Source organism: Pollicipes pollicipes, unplaced genomic scaffold, assembly GCF_011947565.3.
Source record: "Pollicipes pollicipes isolate AB1234 unplaced genomic scaffold, Ppol_2.1 Scaffold_3087;HRSCAF=3621_pilon_pilon_pilon, whole genome shotgun sequence".
In the NCBI taxonomy this organism is placed as follows: Eukaryota; Metazoa; Arthropoda; class Thecostraca; order Pollicipedomorpha; family Pollicipedidae; genus Pollicipes; species Pollicipes pollicipes.
In genome coordinates this window covers 39,710,983-39,730,394 of record NW_023596225.1, presented here as the reverse complement: position 1 = coordinate 39,730,394, position 19,412 = coordinate 39,710,983, and the positions used below count along the sequence as shown (strand labels likewise).

The following is a 19,412-nucleotide window of genomic DNA, read 5'->3' as shown; positions in this document are numbered from 1 at the left end:
ACTCCGCAAGGCATCGCAGATCAAAAGCACTTCATAGCAACACAACGAGCACTCGAAGCCGCCCCGCGGAGCGTTTTCGTATAAGGAACCGCAGTGACAATATCGCCGAATCCAAGCAGCAAGAGTCACAGCCATGGCAGCCATTTGGTCTGCTCCACTCAGTCATCAGCGCCGGACTAGGCCTCAGCCACGGACGCGACATTCCTCGCCGCCGACCCCGCCGTGGACAGAGACCGTCACCTGTCCTCACCGAACCTGTTCCACTCGGTCCTCAGGGCCGGACCCCAGCCTCAGCCATGGGCGTGGCACTCCTCGCCGCCGACCCTGCCGGGGACAGAGGCCGTCACCTCGCCTCACTGAGCCCCTCCAGCAGCTTGTAGTAGCAGAACTTGACGTCGAACTCCATGTCGTACCAGTAGTTGACGGCCACGCAGCCGTGCGACTGCCGCAGGTGGTGGAACCACAGCGACGGCAGGTACAGCAGGTCGCCGGCGCGCAGCCGGCAGTGCAGCGGCCGCGGCGGGCCGGCCGCCGGCTGCAGCGGGTCCCAGTCGGCCCAGGGCACGGCCGCGCCGTCCGGCGCCGGCTCCAGGCGGAACTGGCCGTCCGTCTCGCGGTAGGTGGCCGGCCGGCAGAGCCGGTGCGGCAGGCGCGGCCGCGCCGCCGGCGGCAGCAGCGTCACGTCTTTGTGGCCGCGCACCACGCAGTAGATGTTCTCGTAGTGGTCCTTGTGCACTGCAACGGAACGGTAGTGCGATGCGCGGCAGTCGCAACACGGGCGCAGCGTCGATATAGAGGTGCAGTGTTTATGTACAGGTGCAGTCACATCAGGCTGGTGTCAGGACGAGTGTTCATTCACATACAACAAATCGGTTGATGAATTATTTAGCATGTGCAATGTGCCGTAGAGGGAGATCGGTGTCAGATCGGAAAAACTGACGCCAATAAACCTCATCGTTGAGTTATGTTCCGAGGAAGCTTCATCTAATTGCTGTTCATTAACACATATGATTAATGAGGCATCTTGACTGCCAGCGCTAGATGCACCCATACCGGGCATACAAAGACAGCCAATCCTCAAATATCGGCCATCACGAGGATAATGATCTCTCAGTCTACGTAAGAGATAGGAACCCACGTGACGTCACAGCTCTTCCGTCGCCCATCCAGAAGTTAACGGCGTCCGGCGACTTGTCTAGTGCCTCCGACATCCACGAGATGTCGCTAGGCACGCCGTTCAGAAGCTCCGGTAGTTCGTCGGTAAGGTTGGAGTTCTGTTTCTGAATGTAGAACACGCCTGAAGAATAAACATAATTATGCGAAGAAAACACGACATTGCGAAACACCAAACAAAGCGAGCTGGGGCGTGTGTTCGAGTCACCATTAGCCAATTTACGTCGATGATTGGACACAACGGTATGATCCATGCCACATAACCAGACGATAAACCTTCTTTAGGTTTGAATGTGAGCCGGAAAGCAAAGCAGCTTACAATTCACAGTTTTTATTTGCGATGACGCAGAACGCCATGATTATTTTAGCGGTGGCGTGCCTGACAACAGCCCCAGCCCTCGTGCGTACAACAGCAACAGCAAGCTAACAACAGCTCGAACCCCACGTCTGACAGCCCCAGCCCAAGTGCCTATCAGCTCCAAGCCACAATTCCTATACTGATACGCAAACCCCAGTCATCCGGATGGTTCGTTCAGTCAGATCGATGACAACTGCCCACCGACAAGACGCCAAAGTGGCCGCCATTTTTGAAGTCTGCTCACATCAATGAACAGATGATTTACCTCATTGGGGGAGGGGGGGGGGGAGGGGGAAGCCGCCCACAACGTGGAAATGAATAGTGAACAAAGACGCAAGTCGGCCTCCACCCGTCCCCACACCAGTGTGCTCCTTCTATGGGCTTCAACAACGCCCTTAAATATCCGGGGATCTACATCGGCTGAATAGATAAGTTGCCACTGGCTCAAATTGCATCCATGCGTCTTCCGTTTCATTCAATTAAACCAGATGAATGGCACGTTCACGGCGAGCCTGCGCTCGAGCCATACCGTTGTGCCTGCTGGGCTCCTCCAGAATGTCGAGGAACTGTGCCATAGGCATGCTCCGCTCCTCCGGCAGGGCCAGGTACTCCCCGGCAATGGCATCGGCGTAACCGTCCGGAGTAACCGCCACTGTCACCGGCTTCTCGCCAAAAGTTTCTCTGGAACGAGCGTACCAGTGCGGGCAGTTGGAATGTGCAGGCGAGGAAGCAGAAACGGGTCAGGGGGAGGGGGCAGTAGTGGCTCTCCTCCCGAAGGCTGAACATGAGTAGTGTGGTGGTACATGGAAAGGGGAAATTTCATGTAAATATATATATATATATATATATATATATATATATATATATTTATGCCTACCCAACTGCTAGCAGGGGTTAGTTACATGCAACAGGTAATGCATATCTCACAGGTCACAATGCGAAGGGGAAACCCGGAGGGTACACGACAGCGAGCCCAGGTTATTCCGAGGGCTGCTGGAAAGAACCGTGAATTCATGGTATGTTGAGCTCGAGATCCGTCACACACATTGTATAAGCTGTGCTGGAAGCTGTGATTTGAATATGCGAAATCCCGTAGGTACACTTTCGACAGCTTAGAGCTCTACAAACAGGTAACCAGAAGGATGGTCACCCAAAAAAGTTCGAAAATTCGCTGGGACACGTGCAGCATCTTCCTCTGGCATACAATTGACTGTTCGCAGCGTCAAAATCGCCGCCGGTTCGGAGCCTGGGCTGGACCGCCGCCTCAGCATCCTCGCGCCGGAGGCGGGGTGTCTCCTGAACCGATCCGAGCGCCCGCGTCGCTGCACATCTCGGTGGGGGCTGCCTCCGCCCTCCGCCGCGGGTCTGAGGTGCCTGGTGGCGGCCGCGCAGACCCCGGTGGTGACGTGGAGCACGCCGGTCGCGTCGGCCGGCCGTGCGTCCCTCGGCATACCTAAACCCATGTCATAGGTGGGCGCACGTTCAGACCGCTGATACGAGTGGCGATGTGGAGCGGAGGATCCTCAGAGCGCTAGCACGCGACCAAACGGCCCATGCCTACCTGAAATACTTGGGTGTCCATTGTTTGAAGGCCTGCCAGTCTTTGATAGCCCCCCGGACGATGAAGGGCTTGTTCTGCGAGTACCAGTCTCGAAGAAAAGCTGTCGGCGACGGCACCTCCGACAGCTCGGCCACATGTCCGTCGACAGGGAGGCAGAGGTCTGAAGACAAGTCGACCAAATCCGTATTGATCGGCACAGACGACTCCTGTCATGGCACAAATGATAACTGAAGCACCCTACATCAGCCAGGCAGACGTCCCGGCGTGTACTCCTATCCTAGAGCAGGGGCTGTCTAGCTCGTAAAGGGAACCTCTCGAGGAGCCAGCGCAGGCCTCCTTAAAACAAATTTGGGGCTCCCTTTCCAGAGCATGGGCTAGTTTATTAAAAACGTCGCCTCATGATCCAGAAAAAGGGCTTCTTGATGTAAAAAGGGTCTTTTGAGACCGATTTATAACTCTCCAGCTCAATTACGGCGTCCCCATTGACCTTAGTTTTGGTACGCTATGGGTAGCTACAGCGACATTAGGTTGAGAAAGAAGGTTTTCCCCTCCCAAAAATATCGGATGGGGGGGGGGAACGGCATTCTTCAAGTACTTCACCTTTTTTAGAAGAAGAAAAATATCCACTGCGAGCGTTTTATGCACAGTACGAAATGGGCACAACCAGCTCACGTTGGCTGGATCGCCCAATTTGGAAATCAACCACCCAAACATCATCTTTAGCACCAAAAATGATGAGCAGGCAATTACCGTTATTCATTTTGTCGTTTCGACCATTGTTGCTCACAGTGCTCGCATGAGCACCTATCATCTTCATGAAATTGCCATCTGACAACATTATAATTTCCACAACAAACCAGTAATGTGATTTTTAACGCGCAGGCAGCAAACGATTTATAACATGTACTAAAAGAGCAAAACAAGCACCAAATCACGGACATACGAGAAACCAAGAATGGTATCCCAGTTCTGCACATTCGTGCCTAGAATTATCTGTTGGTGCGCTGAGCCTTCGTACACAACATAATTTTGATCATTTTTATCAAATATTTGATAACTTACGGCCCATCGCGCGCAGACCAGAAAGGCGCCTACACTCTTACCTTATCATTGCACTTCTTTCTATTTCCTTTATTATTGCACTCCTATTTATTTCCAGTTGTGAAGCTTAAATTGATATTTCCAAACAGACAGCACAGAGAAAGAGCCAACAATATCTACTGAACTGAAGCATTTCCAGCAATCTTAAAAAACGGACCAAGCCGCGGGAGCCCAGCACCGAAGTCAAGCCAACGTTTTCGGTGCGGTACATAAACGTCAATTAGTGCACCTCATACACGAGTCCAGATAATGTGATTCGCACTTATTAGAGCCAAACACATCGTGACGACAATGTCGCTTTAGCTACAACACTTGGGTTCAATTAATATGAATGCTCCGTTGCCGTGAGATGCTGCCATCGTGTCGTGCGGAGAGACTGTCGTAGCACCCTCTTAAAGTAATGCACCTCTTGTACAATTCCAACGAGCGAGGCCTGAAATCGCTCTGACATCCAGAGACATACTCTGTCGAGATAATATGCTAACAGCAATCCTAGGGTAACGGCCCAAGCCCCGGGAAACTAAGACTGAAGCAAAGGCAGCGTTTTCGGTACGGTACATATACGTCTATTAGCGTAGTGCACCTCACACACAAGTTTGGATAATGCGATTCGCACTCTTTAGAACTTAACAGGTGCTGACAATGTCGGTGGAACTGCAAGACTTCGGTCGGATGAATAACACTCATGCATTGCCGTGAGATGTTGCCATCATGTGCTGACGAACTGCAGTAGCACCCTCTTCAAGTAGTACACCTCTTGTATAATTCCAATTGGCGAGACCTAAAAACCGCTCTGACATCTAAAGACATACTCTACCGAGATAATATGCCAATAGCAATCCTAAGGGAACGGACCAAGCCCCGGAAATTGAAGACTGAAGCAAAGTCAGTGTTTTCGGTATGGCACATATACGTCTATTAGCGTATATGTGCCGTGCCGGAACATCCAAACCGTACCAAACTGACATCGAAAGACATGCTCTACCGAGAGAATATGCTAACAATAATGCCAAAGTAATAAGCCAAGCCCCGGAAACCGAAGACCGAAGCAAATCCCACGTTTTCAGTACGGTACATATGCTTTAATTGGCGCAGTGCACCTCATACACGGGTCCGGATAATGCAATTCACACTTGCAAGAAATAAATACGTCGCGAGGACAATGTCGGTTCAGTTACAACACTTCGGTTCAATGAATAAGACCCATGCATGGTCATGAGATGTTGGCATCATGTGCGGACGGACTGCAGTAGCACCCTCTTAAAGTAGTGCACCTCTGGTATAATTCCGATTGGCGAGACCTAAAAACCACTCTGATGTGCAAGGAAATACCCTGCCGAGATAATATGCCGACGCGAACCCCAAGGAAAGAAGCCAAGCCCCGGAAACCGAAGACCGAAGCAAAGGCAACGCTTTCAGTACGATACATATACGTTTATTCGTACGGGACACCTGAGACAAGAGTCCTTATAATGCAATTCGCACTAAGTAGAAATAAACACATTGTGCCGACAATGTCGGTTGAGCTGCAATACTTTGGTTCAATGAATAAGACTCATGCGCTGTCGTGGGATGTCATCATCATGCGCGGATGGACTGTAGTAGCACCTTCTTAAAGTAGTGCACCTCTGGTATAATTCCAATTGGCGAGACCTAAAGACCGCTTTGACATCCAAAGACATACTCTACCGAGATAATGTGCCAAGAGTAATTCTAAGGGGGCGGACCAAGTCCCGGAGATCGAAGACCGAAGCGAGGCCAACGTCTTCGGTACGGTACATACATGTTTATAAGCGCAGCGCACCTTATACGCGAGAGTGCTATCTCGGTAGAGAATGTTCTTGGATGCCAGAGGCGTTTTCAGGTCTCGCCAGCTGGAATAATGCAAGAGGTACACTACTTTAAGGGGCTGCTTCTACGGTCAGTCTGTGCAACATGCCGGTGATATCTCACGGCAATGCATGAGTCTCGTTCATTGAACCGAAGTACGACATTGTCGTTTCGACGTGTTTACTTCTAGTAAGTTTGAATCGAACTATAAGGACTGGTGTTTCAAGTGCCCCGCGCCAATAAACATATATGTGCCGTACCAAAAACGTTGGCTTTGCTTCGTTTTTCGGTTTGCGGGGCTTGGCCCATTTCCTTGGGGTTGCTGTCGGCATATCATCTCGCTAGAGCATGTATTTAGATGTCAGAACGGTTTTTAGGTCTCGGCAATTCCAATTATACAAGAGGTGCACTACTTTAAGAGGGTGCTACTGCAGTCCGTCCGCACATGATGCCAACATCTCACGACAATGCATGGGTCTTATTCATCGGACCGAAGTGTTGTAACTGAACCGACATTGTCCGCGCGACGTATTTATTTCTAGCAATTGTAAATTGCATTATCCGGACCCGTGTATGAGGTGCACTGCGCCACTTAAAGCATATGCACCGTACTGAAAACGTGGGATTTACTTCGGTCTTCGGTTTCCGGGGCTTGGCTTATTACTTTGGCATTGTTGTTAGCATATTCTCTCGGTAGAGCATGTCTTTCGATGTCAGTTTGGTACGGTTTGGATGTTCCGGTACGGCACATACACGCTAATAGACGTATATGTGCCCTACCGAAAACGCTAACTTTGCTTCAGTCTTCAATTTTCGGGGCTTGGTCCGTTTCCTTAGGATTGCTATTGGCATATTATCTCGGTAGAGTATGTCTTTGGATGTCAGAGCGGTTTTTAGGTCTCGCCAATTGGAATTATACAAGAGGTGTACTACTTGAAGAGGGTGCTACTGCAGTTCGTCAGCACATGATGGCAACATCTCACGGCAATGCATGGGTGTTATTCATCCGACCGAAGTCTTGCAGTTCCACCGACATTGTCAGCACGATGTGCTTAGTTCCAATAAATGTGAATCGCATTATCCAGACTAGTGTGTGAGGTACTACGCTAATAGACGTATATGTACCGTACCGAAAACGCTGGCCTTGCTTCAGTCGTATTTTCCCGGGGCTTGATCCGTTTCCTTAGGATTGCTGTTAGCATATCATCTCGGCAGAGTATGTCTCTGGATGTCAGAGCGATTTCAGGCCTCGCTCGTTGGAATTGTACAAGAGGTGCACTACTTTAAGAGGGTGCTGCGACAATCCCTCCGCACATGATGGCAGCATCTCACGGCAACGGGAGTATTCATATTAATTGAACCCAAGTGTTGCAGCTTAAGCGACATTGTCGTCACGATGTGTTTGGTTCTAATAAGTGCAAATCATATTATCCGGACTCGTGTATGAGATGTACTGCGCTAATAGACGTCAATGCACCGTAACGAAAACGTTGGGTTGACTTCGGTGCTGGGTTCCCGTGGCTTCGTCGGTTTTTTAACATTGCTGGAAATGCTTCAGTTCAATAGATATTGTTGGCTCTTTCTCTGTGCTGTCCGTTTGGAAATATCAATTTAAGCTTCACAACTGGAAATAAATTAGGAGTGCAATAATAAAGGAAGTAGAAAGAAGTGCAATGGATAAGGTAAGAATGTAGGCGCCTTTCTGGTCTGCGCGCGATGGGCCGTAAGTTATCAAATATTTGATAAAAATGATCAAAATTATGTTATGTACGAAGGCTCAGCGCACCAACAGATAATTCGAGGCACGAATGTGTAGAACTGGGATACCATTCTTGGTTTCTCGCATGTCCGTGATTTGGTGCTTAGGTTGCCCTTTAAGTACGTGCCATAAATCGCTGTCTGCGCGTTAAAAATCGCATTGCTGGTTTGTTGCTGAAATAATAATATTGTCAGATGGCTATTTCTTGAAGATGACAGGTGTTCATGCGAGCACTGTGAGTAGCAATGGTCCAAACGACGAAATAAATGACGCTAATTGCCTGCTTGTTATTTTTGGTGCTAAAGATGATGGTTGGGTTGTATGATTTCCAAGTTGGGCAATCCTGCTAACGTGAGCTGGTTGTGCCCACTTCGTACTACGCATAAAACGCTCGCGGTGGAGATTTTTCTTCTTCTAAAAAAGGTGAAGTACTTGAAGAATCCCGGGGGGAACTGCCCCTCCATCCCACCCCCCCGCAGCGCCGCCTCTGCTCAGACTGACATTGGAGAGCCTGGATTGCACGGAGTCCCTTCCACGACGTGCGATAAAACCTTCAGGCCCTAAGAGCCCTCCAAGCGTGTCTTTGATCGTTTGACACGGAGCCCTACAGGTGCGTCGCGTGCCCCTGTCCGCTGTTTGTGCCCCTGTCCGCTGTTTGTGCCCCTGCCTTGCGAGACGTATTGCATTACAGGCGGGTGTGTTATAGATGGCACCCACCAAACCGTCTAACCAGTGACGTCATATCAGAAATCAGTGGGCTGTGAACGGCGAACCGTCTATCACAGCCTTGCGCCGCGTTTGTCCGCTAGGTCGTGCGGACAAACTGGGGGACCGTGTGAAGTTGTGCTAACTAGACGGATTTTGCACGTCGAAATGCTGTTTCAAATGGGTAGGCAGGGAAACTTCTCAACTTAGACCAGAGGTACACTGAGAGCGAAGTTAGGAAACCAACCCCATCCCGTGTTTAGTACGAGTGACCGGTACACTTGCCTGAAACATCCTCAAACAGCTGCTGAAAATTCGCACTTAAAACATCTTGGAAGTCTCCCATGTTCCAATCTTCTGACTTGTGAAGGCCAAACGTGGCTTGAAGTAATGTGCCTGCTCTCAGAGCGCGAAGACATGCGGGAAATGACAACGAATGTGGCGCACTTCTTGCGACGTTGTTGCGGTGGGATGTCAGCTGCTTGATGACGTCACTGGGACAGATGCGTGCGTTCGCACCGTGTTGGTACACGATATCAGCGACCAGGGATGGGTTTATTCCACGGGCGCCGAAAGGGCTGAGAAAAGGGGTACACACCCGTCCCCCACAGGTCCAGAAGGACCAAAAGAGCCCGTTTGGAGTCTTGGCTTCGATGATCAAGGGTCCGATTGGAGGGTTCGGAGGGCTCGAAGGACGACTGGCGACTGGCCTGAGGCCTTAAGGACTGGGCCCCCGGAATTGAATCAGCAGGACTCAAGTACAGAACAAAACAGTACAGACAAGTACAGAACGGGGCATTCTTCGCCCCGTTTTAACTAGCTGTCCGATAGGCAATACTGTGTCAATTATCGGGCCTCCTTGTGCAGGCAAAGGTTCCTTTTGCGTCAGTGAAGGCCACTGCGTCGATCCGGAGTCTGGGTCGACTTCCCAGGTCAGCAGACCCTCTGCACCCCGTCAGGGGTCGATGTAAGATATATTCATCTGAGGGCCACCAAATCGACAAGCGGACCCTGGTGCCGCGTCACCAGCATGCCCCAGGTAGGCATCCCAGGCAAGGACAGAAAGGTCCTTCAGTTTCTAACCGTGAAAGGTAATGAGTCTCTAGATTTCTCCCCACACACGGGACTCTGCCCGGGAATGGTTAGCAGACTCAGTGTTCAATGAGTTTAATCGAAATGGGCTCAAATTTTTCATTGACATGATCAACGCATGTCTGCCTGAGAATGCCCATTCCGTTCTGTAAATGAGTTGTCAAAAATGAAACGGCATGTTTGAGCATGCCCTGATGCATATTAGGAGAAAAGAAGAGTGGACGCTCGGCTTGAAGTATCCATAAAGTCTCCATAAAATTGCCTTCATTAGGCGCGTTTAGTCGGGCGAACGACCTCGTGTCTGGAAAATGGTGCTTGAGAAACTCTTGAGTTTTTTAATGGTAAGAATGAGGCAGTCGTCTGCTTTTGAGGTTCATCTGCGGAACGGATCAGCAGCCACAGCAACACGAAACGCGAAATATCGTGGTAGATAGGCAAATGTTAATTCGTTCCAAGTATTAATTTATCAATTGTACCGGTGAGGTATGACATACGGAATCCCTTCCACGTGCACAGATCAATTTTACAAACCATTCGATCCAATATGCGGCCCTCGCCCGCCCGTCGGCCATCGCATGTCATTAGCTGGGAGGGGCCGGCGCCGCAGGCCTGTGCAGATTGCAATACCGATATTCTTCCTTCTTTTGTTCCTAAGATTGGCCTTGAGCATGCTAAAGACTGTTCTCTGTAATTTTGCGCTAATCGAGGCTGAAGAGAAGTCAAACATCCCCAGACGAAGAACGATTGGCCATACCAATCATGTCTTGCCCCGTTTCGATCTACCATGGTGTTCAGTCACTGGACGTCATGATATATATATATATATATATATATATATATATATATATATATATATATATATATATATATACGTAGAACACAATATATGTGGTAATCAATTGTACTGATGCCGCTTAGAAAGGGCCGAATGCTTTATGGAATAGTGAAAAGCAAGCTGGTTCATTTGATGCAGCCATGAACTCGTGATTCGTTTTTCTAAATAATTGCACGTTCTGGTAGCTTATGGCTCTGATGTTTCAGCCGATTTAGACGGCCAAACAACGTGTCGGCAAAGATGGGTGTCTATTCCATGTGAAATAAAATAAATTTATTGTTTTTTCCTGGGGGGGGGCTTTTTATGAAGGGCCACCTCACTCCCTTCATCAACCCCTGCACCTCCATTTCTCACCAATACCCTGGCTGCGCTCCTGTCTACGTCCAAGTACCTGCGTCCGGGCCCGCGTCCGAGTCCTGTTACCTTGAGTCTGCACCTGAATTCCGCGTTCGACCCTGTCATATTACGTAACTCCGAGTCCAAATTCAACCATTTTTACGACATTTGCAAATTATTGGAGGCTGAACCCGAGGCCGAGCCTTTTCTGCGCCTTAAATGCTTGGGTTCAAGTTCACTATCTCCTTCTGAAACCGTGCAAGACAGATATAGTTTCAGGTGGTATCATCGGGGCACAGACCGCTGAGGACAGAGGTTGCAACGCAGTAAAATGGCATATATGTACCAGCCTCACGTAGCATTGAAGAGCCGCCAAGGTCTAACAAATAAAGGCTTGCGATTTGTGCCTGTAGAATGTTATGGCATATTCTCCTGATCCATGAAATGCCTTTTTTGTCACAGCCTTTTGCCAGGGTTTCTCTCCGCACCGTGTGAGTTAATTATGTGAATTTTTGGTTTGACCGTTAAAGTCCACTGTGCAGTCACATGTCTGTGCGCAGCACCGTGCGTTCGCAGTAAAGTGCCGGAAAGTTTTGACCGAGCCACCCCACACATATGCTGAGAATCACGGAGGCAGGTTCTTCCCCCCATTGGTAATTTTCATGATTGTATACCTTCTTTTAATTAAGTCCCGACGTTTTGATTGGATAGACTTTTGGGATAAGCACCCGCACCAAGCAGAGCTCGTGGTACGACCCTGATCCCACCGATCTATCATGAAATGCCAGGTAAATGGCAGGATTTCGTGGCGAAAGTGAAACGTGACGCTGTGCTCGGCACGGTCCACCAAGCCTCTGACCCAATACGACCTTGAGCAGCTGGTACCACCGGCCGCAGGCTATCCAATCCAGGGAAAACAGCGAGTGCCGAAGCGACTAGAACCCTCCCGCCACGCCACTGGAAGCTTGGAAAACAGCCTCTCTCACTGCAGCTGAGCTACGGGGACGTGCAAAGTTTGGTGCTGGTATTGACACTGTCGGTTCATTTCCATCTTATCGGTGTTATCCAACGCCAACACGTGTGAAACGCACGCGTTATGTTTACGTGAACTTAATGTGAGCAGCCATATGCTCCTAACCATCGGCTCATTTTCCCGCTGCCGATCTTGTCGCCATTTCACGTGCTCTCGCCACACGCACGCCTCCTCACGCCGGCACACACGTCGTGCCGCTCCACTGACGACCGTTCGGTGGACGCTGCCGGCCGGCTGACCGTCAGATCGACACCGGACATGTCGCCGCGGCCACCTCTATCGATTTCAGCACTGCTCTGGACGGTGTGGACCACGGCGTCCTGCCGACCAAGCTGCCAGGACCAAGCTACCGGGAACAAGCTGCCAGGACCAAGCTACCGGGAACAAGGTGCCAGGACCAAGCTACCAAAACCGAGCTGTCAGGACCAAGCTGTCAGAACCAAGCCGCGAAAGCCAAGCTGTGAAGACCAAGCTGCGAAGACCAAGATGTCAGGACCAAGCTGTCAGGACCAAGCTGCCAAGACCAAGCTGTCAGGACAAAGCTGCCAGGGCCAGGCTGCCAAGACCAAGCTGTCAGTACCAAGCTGCCAGGGCCAAGCTGTCAGGCACAGGGACCCAGTACTACCTAAGCGACCCCGAGCTACCTCGCTGGAAGGCGGCGGGTGGCGAGAAGTGGCTGCACGAGCCATATACTCCGGTGTCCGAACGGTGTCCACAGGCGGTCATCGGTCCAATTTTAAGCCATTCAGCATTCTTACAACATGGTCGATGGGTACTGTGCCTGGATCTTCTTCCTATTTGTGTACTGTTGATGGTCAGTGTAGTGCGTCTTGGCGTGTTGCAGCAAACAGCGGCGCGAGCACGGCTAGATCGGCACACAGACATGAGCGACCGCCACCGATGGCTTCACAGGCTGTTCATTAGCCTCCAGGCGGCCTGCTCTGCGAAAAGCCAGCCGACCAACGACTCGGTGCATGGCCTGACAGCGGCCGGTCCGTTTTCGCGGTGCGGAGATAAGCCCGATTTCCTGAAACACATTTTAGTCCCAGTGCTTGCGAATGCCCCCAGGAGGAAGCCGGCCTAATGGCGTTTGTAATTGCCTGAGCCGCAGGCTACTTCCCGGCGCGCTTAAACGGCTGGTTTTAAAACGGTGACATTTGGTCGTGAGGAGATGGGTGGTGTTAACGAGTTTAATATCATTTAAGAGGGCCTCTGTCAGTGTCAGTGGCGCGGCTTTTCCAACCTGACGTGGCCTGTCTGTTGGACGCGCCAGTCCCTTCGTCAAGTCAGGGGATTTCAGACCGGAACGAAAATCATATTTCAATCGCGATTGTTTTCCCATAGTGCTTTAAAAATATTTTGCATGCAGGATCGCTCCTTGCCCGTTTGTGGGCCAGGATGCAGCCGCCGGGCGGGCTCGAACGCGGCTGGTGCTCCTCCTCCGGCCCATCGGCTGGTGCTCCTCCGGCCCATCGGCTGGTGCTCCTCCTCCGGCCCGTCGGCGGGTGCTCCTCCTCCGGCCCATCGGCTGGTGCTCCTCCTCCTCCTGCCCGTCGGCTGGTGTTCCTCCTTTGGCTGGTGCTCCTCCTCCTGCCCATCGGTTGGTGCTCCTCTTCCTGCCCATCGGCTGGTGCTTCTCCGGCCCATCGGCTGGTGCTCCTCCGGCCCATCGGCTGGTGCTCCTCCGGCTCATCGGCTGGTGCTCCTCCGGCCCATCGGCTGGTGCTCATCCGGCCCATCGGCTGGTGCTCATTCGGCTCATCGGCTGGTGCTCATCCGGCTCATCGGCTGGTGCTCATCCGGCCCATCGGCTGGTGCTCCTCCAGCCCATCGGCTGGTGCTCCTCTGGCTCACATCGGCCTGGTGCTTCATAAAAATCAGGCCCATCGGCTGGTGCTCCTTCTCCCTGCCCCATCGGCTGGTGCTTCCTTCTCCGCCCACACCGGCTGGTGCTCCTCCTGCCTCGTCGGTTCATCCGGCCGGCTGGTGCTCCTCCAGCCCATCGGCTGGTGCTCCTCTGGCTCATCGGCTGGTGCTCATCCGGCCCATCGGCTGGTGCTCCTTCTCCTGCCCATCGGCTGGTGCTCCTTCTCCTGCCCACCGGCTGGTGCTCCTCCTGCCCATCGGCTGGTGTTCATCCGGCCCATCGGCTGGTGCTCCATCGGTCCATCGGCTGGTGTTCATCGGGCCCACCGGCTGATGCTCATCCTGCCCATCGGTTGGTGCTCCTCCGGCCCATCGGCTGGTGCTCATCCGGCCCATCGGCTGGTGCTCCACCGGTCCATCGGCTGGTGCTCCTCCGGCCCATCGTCTGGCATCCGTCGCCCGCACGAGACAGACGCCGTAACACTTGTGTCTGACGCACACAGCCTCCCAAACCAGCGAAAGGAAAGACACAATCTTCCATCTAGAAACTGTCATGGCAGGGTGGGTGTTCTAGTCTTCCAGTGGTCGTCACGTCTGAGCTGCAGGTAAATGTTGTGGTGGATGTTCTGTCTGGTGATAACACGTGCCCATCCCATCCATTATTTAAAGAACTGCAGAATAAATTAGGCACTCACAAAGCCTCGTAAGTTGCTAAGTGCATTTGTGAGGAACATTATGCACATAGATAAGGTACTTAGTTATTATAGCCTTATTCTGTGGAGATAAACCAGGAGAATGCAGATAAAGGTGCGTTGATACTTTGATAACATGCCTTTGCCTAAAGAAATAGCAGAAGTGCATTTTTTCACCTATTCCTTTCGATAAAGATTTCGATGAGGACATTCCCATTTTAAATTGCATTGATATGGTACCGATATTGATATTGATATCTAAATATGGTGCCAAAATATCAAGGCATGTATATTTCCATTCTCCTGTTTTTTTTTTCTCCGAGGAATAAAACTGTTACTACCGTCTTATCTACATTCCCAAAACCGTGTCACGACGTGCTCAATAACCTGGAGCGGTTGGTTAGCACAGAATCTGCCGACCAAGATGATTATCGACAGCTGGCAGAGCTAGCGAAAAGGGTGCTGCATACCTTCCCTCACGAGCGACGCGGCGGCGGAGGCTCGGTGCTCTCCATCGTGTGGCGCGTGCTGGATGGCTGCCGCCCCGTGCGTGTGTAAAACGTACGCTTGGGACGAACAGCTGGAGCACATTGAAGAGATGGTGAGCTCGTTGCGCTGAGTGTGGCGATTGCACCGAGTGCGGCGAGGTGCACCGAGTGTGCCGAGATGTACCGAGTGCGGCGGGTTACACCGAGTGCGGCGAGTTGCACTGAGTGTGGCGAGTTGCACCGAGTGTGTGCAACGAATGTTATGAGTTGCAACGAGTGTGGCGAGCTGCACAGAGTGTAGCGAGTTACACCGCGTGTGACGAGTTGCACCGAGTGCGGCGAGTTGCATTAAGCGTGGCGAAGAGTTGCTACGAGTGCGGCGAGTGAGGTGAGTTGTACCGATTGTGGCGGGTTCCACCAAGTGTGGCGAGTTGCGGCGAGTGTGACGAATCGCACCGAGTGTAGCGAGTTACGCCGAGTGTGGCGGGTTGCACCGAGTGCGGCGAGTTGCTCCAAGTGTGGCGGTGAGTTGCACCGAGTGTTGAGAGTTGCACCGATTGTGGCGAGATGTACCGAGTGTGGCGGGTTCCACCAAGTGTGGCGAGTTGCAGCGAGTGTAGCGAGCTGCACCGAGTGTAGCGAGCTGCACCGAGTGTAGCGAGTTGCACCGAGTGTGACGAGTTGCATCAAGTGTGGTGAAGAGTTGCACCGAGTGCGGCGAGTGTGACGAGTCGTACCGATTGTGGCGGGTTCCACCAAGTGTGGCGGGTTGCAGCGAGTGTGACGAGTTGCACCGAGTGTAGCGAGTTGCACCGACTGTAGCGAGCTGCACCGAGTGTAGCGAGCTGCACCGAGTGTAGCGAGCTACACCGAGTGTGACGAGTTGCACCAAGTGTGGCGAAGAGCTGCACCAGAGACGGCGAGTGTGGAGAGTTGTACCGATTGTGGCCGGTTCCACCAAGTGTGGCGAGTTGCAGCGAGTCCGGCGAGTTGCACCGAGAGTGACAGCCTGCGTGCATCACGTTCACATCGTATCGGCTGAAGGCTGGCTCGGCGGCGGACGCCACGTGCAGAGGCCCGCAGCCGCGCCGCACACCGGACTGCAGGGCCTTCTTGTGGATCCGAGGTGGCTGCCACCGCAGTGCTGCAACACTACCTGTCGCAGCTCGCTGCTGACGTTGTCGAGTTCAGCATGTTCTTCCAAAGGTTTGGTTGTGTCACAAGGGAAGAGGCGCCAGACTGATCACGTGTTCGCGAAAATCCAGCCAGTGAAACAAGATTTCGCGGACCAACCGCCCGTCACTGAGCTAGGAAGAAGCCTGACTGTGCCTCACAGCTGGCGTGTCTTCACAGCTCCGTGTCTGAGTGAGGACTGCTTCTGTCTGCAGTTGTCTGAGCTCCGTGTCTGAGTGAGGACTGCTCCTGTCTGCGGTTTGTCGGTCAGCTGATTCGGACAACAATGAGGCTGTGCGGATTGTGACAAACATCAGCGTATGTGACCCTCTTGAACAATTCCTAAAAACTAATCCTTGCGTCGAAACGAAGTGAGAGTATAAGTTATAGAACGTGGATTAGAACTCGCACTTAAACTCGAAACGCACACACGTTCCCACACTTAAAAAGTGGTTAATGATAAACCATTTGGTGCTTAACTCTGTGGTTTGGCCGGTTGAGGGCTTGAGAGCCGTCGGTAGCAGGGTTGGCATTGGTGACGGTAGTCTCCGCGTCACTAAAAAGTTATCAGAAGGGCGAAGACTGTCGGCTGTCGCGTGCTGATCGGCTGCCTATCTTCCAGTTACGAGCTGACAGATGGCATGGCAATCAGAACATAACGAAAAGCAGACATCACACAACTTGGTGTTTAAGCGCGGTGAGCCCAGCATGGTCCTACAAAACCTGGACTCACTCAGCCTGCGGTCTAGCCCCTAACTAGATCACGTCAAGCGAGACAGACCTGTGTCGGGGCCCGCGTCGTTGTTCCTGGACAGCCCATGCTTGACGCTGCAGCTCGGTCATCCCACCGAAGAGCTGTCATTTCGTGCCTCTCGCATCATGTGTTTACCTGAAAACTGCGGGACTGACCTAACACTCCTGGTTAACGTTGATTGACGGCGCGTCCAATAAACCTGTCAACGGGATCGGTTGGTCGTTCGTCAGAGCGGCCAGGTAGTTGTTTAATGCCGCCTAGCCGCCCTCGCCTGGCTCACGGGGGCCGGCTGAATGCACGCCCGCGCCGTGCGCCTGGGCGGTGCAGCGTTCGGGACGACTCGATGGGGCGTCGCTGGCGTGCGCCGCGAGGGCGACGTCGTCCACGTGCGGGTACTTGCGGCATCCGCCATCCGGAAGGATGTTCCGCCGCTCCTTTTCAACTTGGCGCTGTGCACCGTGTTGGCGAGTGCCCACGCGTGGTGCATTAGAATAAGGCTCATTGGGAACGAATGTCCTCGCTGGCAAAGACGCTAATGGTTGAACAAAACGAAACATTCCTCTACGTGCGCTCAGCTGGCTCTGCAACTAAGCAGTTACTCTCCAAATCTGCATAGAACCTCGTTCGTCTCGGCTTTATCTGCGTCCATAATTTCAGGCGGCGGCCGCCATGACACTAACCGGCCTCAAGCTTCGGCGAATTATTGGCCACCGCCGGCGGTAGAACCCTAGAGTCGGCCATGTGCGACGGGGCTTCAAGGCCAGGCGCGCTGGAAAGCGGTCCGCGGCGTTGTCGGACTGGCTGATAACGACAGGTGCGATCAGCAATACTGGGCCCCTCCGCCGCATTGCCCTGGAACGAAGACCGGACTGACCTATATGGAGAAGGCAGAAGAGCGCGTGAAAAGAAGTGGCGTTGGCGTAATTTGCGGTCAGCTATGGACCTGGTGGCGAATTTAACTAAATTGAAGCACTCGTTTGTGAATCCGTGGCTGGTGGTGTGAAATACTTAAAATGTTTGAGTAGGTGTTGATTGGCGATTTGCTGTAACATTGGACGCCATGACTCATGAGAGGATCACTTTGTCATGTTGCACCATTTGTCAAAGACACAACTCTCAAATAGCTTTTGTACATAACCAACCCCTTCGGACAGTTCCCTGTGTTTAAAAGAATGAGGCAATTCTGGCTCATTTGTTTTCGCTATGGCCGAGGGGACAGAATGGAGAATTCGTTTTCCGTCGACATGGTCTTATCGCAGCATTGCATGACACCAAAACCCCTCGTCCCAAGTCTTGTCTAGTGAAAAGGATAAAGCAAAATGATTCATGATGCAAGGAACATTAGCCCCGATCTTTTGCCGTTTCAGCATGATGAGTTTCGAGTTCTTATGCTGACAGCTATCGACCTTAAATTTACCAGGAGGTCCTGGTTCAACTACGTTTATAAGCAAATGTTGGTTTTGTTAGCCAATTGGTTATTGGATATATCAAGCAAGTCGTCATTTGATAATTTAAACAATTATTAAAATTAGTGATATTGCCCCTTTTCCACGAAACCCGTCTGGTCGAAACTTTTTAAAACTTTTAAGAAGTTGTCATTGTTTAATTCTTAACGACACAGCTTTTATTGGCGCTTTTCGGATAGAAACGCCTTACAGACATTTCACGGCACGTTTGTAAAAGTATGTACGTTAATACGCGGTTTGCTAGTTCTTAGGAAGATCATGTCTGTGCGGTCATGATGATGCTAGACTTTTTCCTGCCGAAACCTTTGTTTTTTTATTCATTTCGTTGGCATGTCTGACGTGGACGCGACAAAGCATGCTCTTATATCCTGGCTGCGTCTCTCTTAATGGGTACGCAGCACTTACAGAGCTTACATACCTAGACATAGTCCACGACAGATGATCGTTGTCCTAAATGATCCTCAAAGCCCAGCTTATTCCACGCGGCACCGGCGTAGACAATAATGGCGCGGCCAGCATTCAACACAGTCGGACAGATTTATGCCGTTGCCAGGTCGAGTATTTTCCGGGACTTTGGGTAGCTAAAAGCGCGGACTGAAAAGGCAAATGCTTTTAGCGACGCTTGTTTCATATCATAAGCGTACTGGAGTTTGATTAACGTCTTTTGGCTATCGAATATCAATAAAAATGCATGAAAACAATCAGTTTCTTGCCAAACTGCCAGGCACAAGTATGATTCAAATTCCTAAGAACATTTCAAAAACGGCTAGAAGCTATCGGTTTATTTTTTTTTCGTGAAAAGCAGTTATCAACTGTCAATTGCCAATTGCCAATTACCAATGCTCGACGTTTCAACATGAATTTACGACTGCATTGAAAAAGAGCGCTGGCAATGTCAACAATGTTTGCATGATGGCGTCGTTTAATCAGTACCTTCTGGTATAATGAGGGTCTATAATCGTCAGCATAACAACTCTTAACTCATAATGCAAAATAATCCCCTAAACTGGAATAGTACTTAGTAGTTGTAAACATGTATTCAGCGTAAAAAGTAGATACTTGAATGTGCTCCGAAATAACTGTTAGTCGAAGTATTTAACGTGACATTACACATCGTTGTTGATAGCAATTAAAATATCTGGATAGTTGTTGAGGATATTTCCCGACATTGCATTTGTGTTTGTTGACCC

At 51.3% G+C, this 19,412-nt stretch overlaps 1 protein-coding gene across 1 annotated transcript; it reads right to left on the bottom strand.

Annotated features, from left to right (window-relative positions):
- Window positions 1–343: 343 nt before the first annotated feature.
- LOC119090141 (bifunctional peptidase and (3S)-lysyl hydroxylase JMJD7) lies at window positions 344–8,899 on the bottom strand. Its single transcript, XM_037212935.1, has 6 exons — window positions 8,773–8,899; window positions 3,093–3,252; window positions 2,061–2,212; window positions 1,139–1,297; window positions 662–735; window positions 344–442 (listed from the first exon to the last, which is right to left on the bottom strand). The coding sequence occupies exons 1-6, from the start codon at window positions 8,831–8,833 to the stop codon at window positions 344–346; spliced, it is 705 nt and encodes a 234-aa protein (XP_037068830.1). The 5' UTR covers window positions 8,834–8,899.
- Between the last annotated feature and the right edge of the window lie 10,513 nt (window positions 8,900–19,412).

What these genes read in the sequence shown, in the direction of transcription:
- LOC119090141 (XM_037212935.1), bottom strand. Translation starts at nt 8,833, where the DNA reads ATGGGAGACTTCCAAGATGTTTTAAGTGCGAATTTTCAGCAGCTGTTT. An exon ending in GCTGTTTGAGGATGTTTCAG is followed by an intron (nt 3,253 to 8,772) that starts GCAAGTGTACCG and finishes ACTTGTCTTCAG; the next exon opens with ACCTCTGCCTCCCTGTCGAC. An exon ending in TGGACACCCAAGTATTTCAG is followed by an intron (nt 2,213 to 3,092) that starts GTAGGCATGGGC and finishes CGCTCGTTCCAG; the next exon opens with AGAAACTTTTGGCGAGAAGC.